Source organism: Oratosquilla oratoria, chromosome 21 (genome assembly GCF_046742065.1).
Source record: "Oratosquilla oratoria isolate Oo_2021 chromosome 21, ASM4674206v1, whole genome shotgun sequence".
Classification (NCBI taxonomy): domain Eukaryota; kingdom Metazoa; phylum Arthropoda; class Malacostraca; order Stomatopoda; family Squillidae; genus Oratosquilla; species Oratosquilla oratoria.
Window position 1 is genome coordinate 13,636,966 of NC_134797.1, and position 10,000 is coordinate 13,646,965.

Here is a 10,000-nt window from a genome sequence, read left to right on the forward strand (position 1 = left end):
AAATAGGAGATGTTTGTAGTTTAAGTACACTTTTTTGTCTTAAGTAAGGAATTGCGTTGAGACAAAAGTATGTGTGTGTAGGTGGGCTTGAGATTGTTCAGAACCACCGACAGTAACGTTGGGAAATTACGTACTTCAGAAAATAAAAACAACCGTGAGAGTTATACATAAAAAATATACATTAAAGATTATACATTCCATGTATGTATGTATATTCATAAGTGTATGTGCACATGTATTTATGTAATGACGGGTTTTAGCGTTCGACTCATTCCAGCCGACCACCTGTTTCCGAGGAAAGTGGGTTATTCAATATTTCGTAGCATTTTGACTAACCCCTCCCTCCCTCCCTCCCTCTCCCTCCTCCGATGACCAATTTTTGTTATTTACACGTTGTCCAGCTTCGCTCAGACACGGAAGTCTACTGTCATATGTGAAGATTGTGAATTTGTGATTGTGAAAAGTTGTGATTGCGAAGACGTGTTCAATATTGTGAAATACGCTGAGGCCGTGGTTGCCTTGATTAAAGTCGAGTGATTTAATCAAGTTGCCTGTGTTTCGGGACCTCTTGGCCTAAGTCTGCCCGTATCCGAGTTGGAAAAAATCACCTGCCGGTAACAGGAAGAAGATGGAAGGAAAAGGGACAGGGCACTCACTGCGAAGGTACAGTGGTTCTATCCATAGTCCATACATATCTAGGCAAGTTCTAGGTAGTCCTTACATATCTAGGCAAGTTCTAGGTATATTACCGTTGAGACTACACATGTACTTCTGCATAACGTCATGGAGAAGTGCTATACCTGTTTTGCAATGCGCATTACTCCATTTCTTAGTCTTCCCCACCAAAAAAAAAAACGATTTCCCACACGTGCCCCCTCATCGTTCGGGAGATGTACGCACAAGTGCATAATTCAATACTTAATTACTTCAAAAATACGCATTTGCGACGAAAATAATGTACACCATCGTTCATATCACAACATTTCTCACTAGAAACACATAAGCCACATATCAAATTGTATGGTTGAGTGAAACTATAAATTGACCTTTTACATGTTACAAAACTTGTACTAGAAACACGTCACATGTATAGAAATGGTCAACAGTAAGACTGTGGTACAAAACATTTGACTTCCTTGAATCAATAATTTTCCAATTTATCTATTTTTACACCCGTGTAGTACTATATTAATAATCCAAGAATGTTGAACGTTCGAAGGAAAAACTTGTCGCAGAAGATATGATCTATCTCGGGAAGTTTTGTCAAATGGACAGGTGAGAATTTCTCTTATACGAAAGGACTCTTAGACAGATAGGGTGGTACTCTTATCTGGATCGAAAGCCTTCTTAGTGTAGAGCCCAGATGAGAAAGAAAAACATTCACAAAAGAAAAATTGATGGACGATATAAGTAAATCAAAGGAACTAGGAAGAGGACGAGGCGGAATGGCGCCAGAATTGTTCAAAGTAGATTTTAGTGAAAGCTTGATCAAAACATTCAGCTTTTTCAGAGAAAGACTAAGCGATGCCGCTATCTTTGGGAAAGAAAATTTTGAAGTTTTTATAAAAATATTTGTCAAAGTACCAGAAATTGTTTGCTGGATTAAAAAAAATCATAGATTAGGGATTTGAAAGTGTTTACGGTGTCCCAGTGATGTATTTTGTAATATTTCCGGGGTCATGGAAATAAAAGATAAAAATATTCTGCGTAAAAAATCAAAGAAATGCTACTCCGTAGACAATAAAATCTGGTTAGACCTCTAACCCAATCCAACCCAACCCAACGCTAAAAGGTGAGGCTGGTTTAAGTTGGATTGAATTTAACTTTTTCCCTCCATCAGGTTGAGTTGGGGCGTCGGGGTGAGTTGAGGCGTCGAGTTTGATTGGGTTGAGTTGGGGCGTGGAGATCGATTAGGTTGGATTGCACTCTGGGTGGTGTCCGTACGTTGGGTTGGGATGTTTGAGTTGGGCTGGGATGTGTGCTTTTGGCTGGGTTATTTGTGTTGGACTAGGCTGTGTGCTTTGGGCTGGGCTGTGTGCGTAGGGCTGGGCTGTGTGCGTAGGGCTGGGATATTTGTGTTGGACTAGGCTATGTGCGTTGGGCTGGGCTGGACTGGGCTGGGCTGTGTACGTTGGACTGGGCTGGGATGGGCTGTGTGCGTTGAGCTGGGATGGGCTGTGTGCATGGGGCTGGGCTGGGCTGGGCTGGGCTGGGCTGTGTACGTTGGCCTGGGCTGGGATGGGCTGTGTGCGTTGAGCTGGGTTGGCTGTGTGCGTTGGGCTGTGCTGGGCTGTGCCGAGCTGGGCTGTGCTGAGCTGGGCTGTGTGCGTTGACCATGGCTGTCTGGGATGGGATAGGCTGTGTGCGTTGGGCTGGGCTGGGCTGGGCTGTGTGCGTTGAGCTGGACTGTATACTTTGTGATGGGTTGTATCCGTTGGGCTGAGCTGTGTGCGATGGGCTAGGTTATGTGTTGAGCTGGGCTATATGCATTGGGATTGGTAAGGTTTGTTTGGTTTTGGGGGGGGTTTGGTGTGATGTGATGGCGCTGATGTGATGGCGCTGATGTGATGGCGCTGATGTGCCGTTTGGTTGTGGCAATGGTTGCACAAGAATAGGCAAATGAAGGTTATCAGACATAATTACACCTTTTTTTAACCTGGTTGCAAATAAGTCGAAAGAGCGATATTTATGTATCTGTGTACAAGTAGTAGTCATTAGGCCAGATGTGATTAGTAATGACTACCTCTGAAAGTAATCATCCTCTGGCATATGCGCACGCGCATTTACACACCAACACACACGTACAAAACACACACACACGTGCGCGCGCATGCACACACGCACGCACACACGCACGCACGCACACGCACCCACGCACGTACCCACACACGCACCCACACACGCACCCACACACGCACGCACACACGCGCACGCACACACACACACGCACAGAAACAAGAGAGAGATAAAGAGAGATAGAGACTCCAGCCCCGACTCCAGCCCCGACTCCAGCCCCGACTCCAGCCCCGACTCCAGCCCCGACTCCAGCCCCGACTCCAGCCCCGACTCCAGCCCCGACTCCAGCCCCGACTCCAGCCCCGACTCCAGCCCCGACTCCAGCCCCGACTCCAGCCCCGACTCCAGCCCCGACTCCAGCCCCGACTCCAGCCCCGACTCCAGCCCCGACTCCAGCCCCGACTCCAGCCCCGACTCCAGCCCCGACTCCATATAATGCATGTGATGCTTGTGATGCTTGTGATGCTTGTGATGCTTGTGATGCTTGTGATGCTTGTGATGCTTGTGATGCTTGTAATGCTTGTAATGCATGTAATGCATGTAATGCATGTAATGCATGTAATGCATGTAATGCATGTAATGCATAATTGGAGTTTGTTTGACTCCTTCGAGCAAACCCCCTGTTTACAAGCAAAGTGGGTTACTCAATGTATCATAACATTTTGACCAAACGACCACCTCCCTCCCTCCCTCCCTCCCTCCCTCCCTCCCTCCCTCCCTCCCTCCCTCCCTCCTCAGATAAAATTAGTCGCATATTAATTCGTTGCCCAGCTTCGCTCAGACGCGGAAGTCCACTTCCATATGTGAAGAGTGTGAATTTGTGATTGTGAAAAGTTGTGATTGCGAAGACGTGTTCAATATTGTGGAATACGCTGAGGCTGTGGTTACCTTGACTAAAGTTGAGTGATTTTATCAAGTTGCCTGTGTTTCGGGATCTGCTGGGCTCGGTCTGACCGTGTCTGGGGTGGAAAAAAATCACCTGCCGACAACAAGGTGGAGATGGATGGAAGAGGGATAGGACACTCACTGCGAAAGTACAATGGTCTCCTTAGCCTTCACATATCTAGGCAAGTTCTATGTGTATTACCGTTGAGGCTGCACAAACATTTCTGAATCACGGCTAGGTGAAGCACTAATTAATCATATTTTGTACTGATATTTCTCTCTCCTTTCCTTTGAGGAAAAAAACAAAGCAAAACAAAAATCGGAAATTTTCCAAAATCTGAATCACGGCTAGGTGAAGCACTAATTAATCATATTTTGTGCTGATATTTCTCTCTCCTTTCCTTTGAGGAAAAAAAGAAAAAAAAAATCGGAAATTTTTCCAAAATCTGAATCACGGCTAGGTGAAGCACTAATTAATCATATTTTGTACTGATATTTCTCTCTCCTTTCCTTTGAGGAAAAAAAACAAAACAAAAAACAAAATCGGAAATTTTCCAAAATCTGAAACACGGCTAGGTGAAGCACTAATTAATCATATTTTGTACTGATATTTCTCTCTCCTTTCCTTTGAGAAAAAAAACTAAACAAAAAAACCGGAAATTTTCCAAAATCTGAATCACGGCTAGGTGAAGTACTAATTAATCATATTTTGTGTTGATATTTCTCTCTTCTTTCCTTTGAGGAAAAAAACAAAACAAAAAACAAAAATCGGAAATTTTCCCAAGTCTGAATCACGGCTAGGTGAAGCACTAATTAATCATATTTTGTGCTGATATTTCTCTCTCCTTTCCTTTGAAGAAAAAAAACAAAACGGAAATTTTCCAAAATCTGAAACACGGCTAGGTGAAGCACTAATTAATCATATTTTGTAATATTTCTCTCTCCTTTCCTTTGAGGAAAAAAAAAAATCAGAAATTTTCCAAAATCTGAATCACGGCTAGGTGAAGCACTAATTAATCATATTTTGTGCTGATATTTCTCTCATTTCCTTTGAGGAAAAAAACAAAACAAAACAAAAATCGGAAATTTTCCCCAATCTAAATCACGGCTAGGTGAAGCACTAATTAATCATATTTTTTGCTGATATTTCTCTCTCCTTTCCTATGAGGGGAAAAAAAAACAAAAAAAAAAACGGAAATTTTCCAAAATTTGAAAACCAACAAAATTTGGAGAACTCCAAAATTTGGTTTGGGAATGACTTTTGAAAATTTTCCAAGTTTTAGAAGGAATTTGAATTTAGTTTCATTCTGAATATAAGAAATTTTAGAGATATAGATATCCCAAATAGGGAAAAATATCAGTAGTAGTTATATTTGTAATTACTTTTGGGTAACTAATTTTCATCTACATATTTCGATGCATGGTGAAAGAAAGGAAAAATCAAACAAGTTAAATTGAATAGAATATCCAGAAAGCTGTTTAAGAAAAAAGCAAAGAATATACCAATATAAAGTTGAGTGTCTGTGTAGATTTTTTTTTCCGAGTACTAAGTCTTTGACTTGTGGAAAGGCATGGGTGAGGGTGGGGGGGAGTTCTACAGCCTTCCAGTTGAAGAAAAGTGAAATGAGGCGCCTTAGACACAAGTGCTTCTCCATATACGGGCAAATGTTTATTCTTTGTTGTTGCTGTTGTATATCTGGCTCTACTTCGCCAGAGCTCTCTTTAGGACCGTCAATTTCTCTTACCTGATACGCAATATATACATGTTACGAAACTTATACTATATACACACACCACTTGTCGTCCACCCTCCGCTTGTCGTCCACCCTCCACTTGTCGTCCACCCTCCACTTGTCGTCCACCCTCCACTTGTCGTCCACCCTCCATTTGTCGTCCACCCTCCACTTGTCCTCCAACCTCCACTTGTCGTCCAACCTCCACTTGTCGTCCAACTTCCACTTGTCCTCCAACCTCCACTTGTCGTCCAACCTCCATTTGTCGTCCAACCTCCACTTGTCCTCCAACCTCCACTTGTCTTCCAACCTCCACTTGTCCTCCAACCTCCACTTGTCCTCCAACCTCCACTTGTCCTCCAACCTCCACTTGTCCTCCAACCTCCACTTGTCCTCCAACCTCCACTTGTCCTCCAACCTCCACTTGTCCTCCAACCTCCACTTGTCGTCCAACCTCCACTTGTCCTCCAACCTCCACTTGTCCTCCAACCTCCACTTGTCCTCCAACCTCCACTTGTCCTCCAACCTCCACTTGTCCTCCAACCTCCACTTGTCCTCCAACCTCCACTTGTCCTCCAACCTCCACTTGTCCTCCAACCTCCACTTGTCCACCCTCCATTTGTCGTCCAACCTCCACTTGTCCACCCTCCATTTGTCGTCCACCCTCCACTTGTCGTCCACCCTCCACTTGTCGTCCAACCTCCACTTGTCGTCCAACCTCCACTTGTCGTCCACCCTCCACTTGTCGTCCAACCTCCACTTGTCGTCCAACCTCCACTTGTCGTCCAACCTCCACTTGTCGTCCAACCTCCACTTGTCCTCCAACCTCCACTTGTCGTCCAACCTCCACTTGTCGTCCAACCTCCACTTGTCGTCCAACCTCCACTTGTCGTCCAACCTCCACTTGTCGTCCAACCTCCACTTGTCGTCCAACCTCCACTTGTCGTCCAACCTCCACTTGTCGTCCAACCTCCACTTGTCGTCCAACCTCCACTTGTCGTCCAACCTCCACTTGTCGTCCAACCTCCACTTGTCCTCCAACCTCCACTTGTCGTCCAACCTCCACTTGTCGTCCAACCTCCACTTGTCGTCCAACCTCCACTTGTCGTCCAACCTCCACTTGTCGTCCAACCTCCACTTGTCGTCCAACCTCCACTTGTCGTCCAACCTCCACTTGTCGTCCAACCTCCACTTGTCGTCCACCCTCCACTTGTCGTCCAACCTCCACTTGTCGTCCAACCTCCACTTGTCGTTCACCCTCCACTTGTCGTCCACCCTCCACTTGTCCACCCTCACCTTGTCGTCCACCCTCCCCTTGTCGTCCACCCTCCACTTGTCGTCCAACCTCCACTTGTCGTCCAACCTCCACTTGTCGTCCAACCTCCACTTGTCGTCCAACCTCCACTTGTCGTCCAGCCTCCACTTGTCGTCCAACCTCCACTTGTCGTCCAACCTCCACTTGTCGTCCAACCTCCACTTGTCGTCCAACCTCCACTTGTCGTCCAACCTCCACTTGTCGTCCAACCTCCACTTGTCGTCCAACCTCCACTTGTCGTCCAACCTCCACTTGTCGTCCAACCTCCACTTGTCGTCCAACCTCCACTTGTCGTCCAACCTCCACTTGTCGTCCAACCTCCACTTGTCGTCCAACCTCCACTTGTCGTCCAACCTCCACTTGTCGTCCAACCTCCACTTGTCGTCCAACCTCCACTTGTCGTCCATCCTCCACTTGTCGTCCAACCTCCACTTGTCGTCCACCCTCCACTTGTCGTCCACCCTCCACTTGTCGTCCACCCTCCACTTGTCGTCCACCCTCCACTTGTCGTCCACCCTCCACTTGTCGTCCACCCTCCACTTGTCGTCCACCCTCCACTTGTCGTCCAACCTCCACTTGTCGTCCAACCTCCACTTGTCGTCCAACCTCCACTTGTCGTCCAACCTCCACTTGTCGTCCAACCTCCACTTGTCGTCCAACCTCCACTTGTCGTCCAACCTCCACTTGTCGTCCAACCTCCACTTGTCGTCCAACCTCCACTTGTCGTCCAACCTCCACTTGTCGTCCAACCTCCACTTGTCGTCCAACCTCCACTTGTCGTCCAACCTCCACTTGTCGTCCAACCTCCACTTGTCGTCCAACCTCCACTTGTCGTCCAACCTCCACTTGTCGTCCAACCTCCACTTGTCGTCCAACCTCCACTTGTCGTCCAACCTCCACTTGTCGTCCAACCTCCACTTGTCGTCCAACCTCCACTTGTCGTCCAACCTCCACTTGTCGTCCAACCTCCACTTGTCGTCCAACCTCCACTTGTCGTCCAACCTCCACTTGTCGTCCAACCTCCACTTGTCGTCCAACCTCCACTTGTCGTCCAACCTCCACTTGTCCTCCAATCTCCACTTGTCCTCCAATCTCCACTTTTCCTTTGTCCTCTGCTTTTCGTTCATACTCCATTATTCTTTCATCCTTTACCCTTCCTACATATTCTATTTTCCTCTCAACTCCACTTTTCCTCTATCCAAATTTCCCCTCCCCTTCAATTTTCCTCCCCTCCAATTTTCCTCCCCTCCAATTTTCCTCCACCTTCCAATTTTCCTCCACCTTCCAATTTTCCTCCACCTTCCAATTTTCCTCCACCTTCCAATTTTCCCCCAACTTCCAATTTTCCTCCACCTTCCAATTTTCCTCCACCTTCCAATTTTCCTCCACCTTCCAATTTTCCTCCCCTCCAATTTTCCTCCCCTCCAATTTTCCTCCCCTCCAATTTTCCTCCCCTCCAATTTTCCTCCCCTCCAATTTTCCTCCCCTCCAATTTTCCTCCCCTCCAATTTTCCTCCACCTTCCCATTTTCCTCCACCTTCCCATTTTCCTCCACCTTCCCATTTTCCTCCACCTTCCCATTTTCCTCCACCTTCCCATTTTCCTCCACCTTTCCATTTTCCTCCACCTTCCCATTTTCCTCCACCTTCCCATTTTCCTCCACCTTCCAATTTTCCTCCACCTTCCAATTTTCCTCCACCTTCCAATTTTCCTCCACCTTCCAATTTTCCTCCACCTTCCAATTTTCCTCCACCTTCCAATTTTCCTCCACCTTCCAATTTTCCTCCACCTTCCAATTTTCCTCCGCCTTCCAATTTTCCTCCACCTTCCAATTTTCCTCCGCCTTCCAATTTTCCTCCGCCTTCCAATTTTCCTCCGCCTTCCAATTTTCCTCCGCCTTCCAATTTTCCTCCGCCTTCCAATTTTCCTCCGCCTTCCAATTTTCCTCCGCCTTCCAATTTTCCTCCGCCTTCCAATTTTCCTCCGCCTTCCAATTTTCCTCCGCCTTCCAATTTTCCTCCACCTTCCAATTTTCCTCCACCTTCCAATTTTCCTCCACCTTCCAATTATCTTCCCAGTTTTCCTCTATCCTCCACTTCTCAATCCTCCTATTTTCCTCCATCCACAAATCTTCCCTCCACATATCCTTCTTCCATTTTTCTTCCATCTTCCGTTTTTTTTTTTTTTTTTTTTTCCATTTCACCCTTCCGTCACTATCCTCCTTTACCTCCGCCTCGCTTTTCCTTCTCTTCGGTTATCGCCCCTGTTTCTGTCAGCGTTTTTCAAACTCTCTCTTTTTTCTGTCTTCTGTCTTATGGGAGAAAAAAAGTAAACTGCATTTTCCACTCTCTGCATTTGCAGATAACCCTTATCACATGGAAACCCTCCGGCCTCCGCCGGCCTTCGCCGGCCTCTCCCGGTATGAACGAGATCTGTGATAGCGAACCCAATATGCATTTCTTGTCAGGACACCAGATCCCATGATTTCGGAAGGTTGGAACCTCGAAGCGAATAAGAGGGTCTTAGGAATGTGGCATCAACATGGTGAGGCATAGTTTACGAATGTGTATTTAAATTGACCTGTTCGCTAACGAAATTAAGTTGAAAATGCTACTCTGTGCACATACATATACATATGCAAAGTAGAACACTTGGAAAAAAGAAACTAACGAAGCAGAGCGCTTTCGTATATTACATCTTCAGTGCAACAAGTACATAGTAAGAGAAATGCATAGATAATATATAATATATACATGAAAAAAAGGAACAAGGACAGTTTGAATAAGGGTAGCGGACAATTACCCCCAGGAGGGCGGAAGGTCGATGTCAATACACTAATGATGGTGGGGCGACATCAGGTCACAGTCGCCAGGGTCAATGCTTCCACTAATGATTGTAGGGCGACATTAGGTCATAGTCGCTGGGTTACATTTTACCTGATATTATCTTACTAATTTCTTGACAAATAAAATTATCAAGTTTATATAAGCCCTTGTGTACGTTGGTATTTTGATCACTGGTGGTATGCATTACCTACATTCAGCAAGAGACAATAAGGCCTACTCTAAGTACAAAAGGTTATTCCGTTTTCAATTGTTATCTCTAGATCAGAACACCCGCATCCCAACAACAGCTGGCAACGGTCCTCAGAACCTCACACAGATCTCTCTGGGAAGAAACTTTGGACTGTTGACAGTATTGTATCAGTGTGGGTCGGTTTTTGTCAGCATGTGAAAGTTGTAGGGACAGGAGTAGTCGCCGGTTCATGAAA

The 10,000-nt window shown here is 46.0% G+C and overlaps 1 protein-coding gene across 6 annotated transcripts in view; it reads left to right on the forward strand.

The window, feature by feature from the left end:
- The first annotated feature begins 403 nt into the window (after positions 1-403).
- Positions 404-10,000, forward strand: part of LOC143036706 (carbohydrate sulfotransferase 11-like) — a 244,713-nt gene continuing 235,116 nt past the window's right edge. For all 6 annotated transcript variants that reach the window (XM_076204332.1, XM_076204333.1, XM_076204334.1 and 3 more), the window contains exon 1: positions 404-663. In XM_076204332.1, the coding sequence (XP_076060447.1) occupies positions 629-663 (35 nt within the window). In that variant the 5' untranslated portion in view covers positions 404-628. The remainder of the gene's footprint in view (positions 664-10,000) is intronic.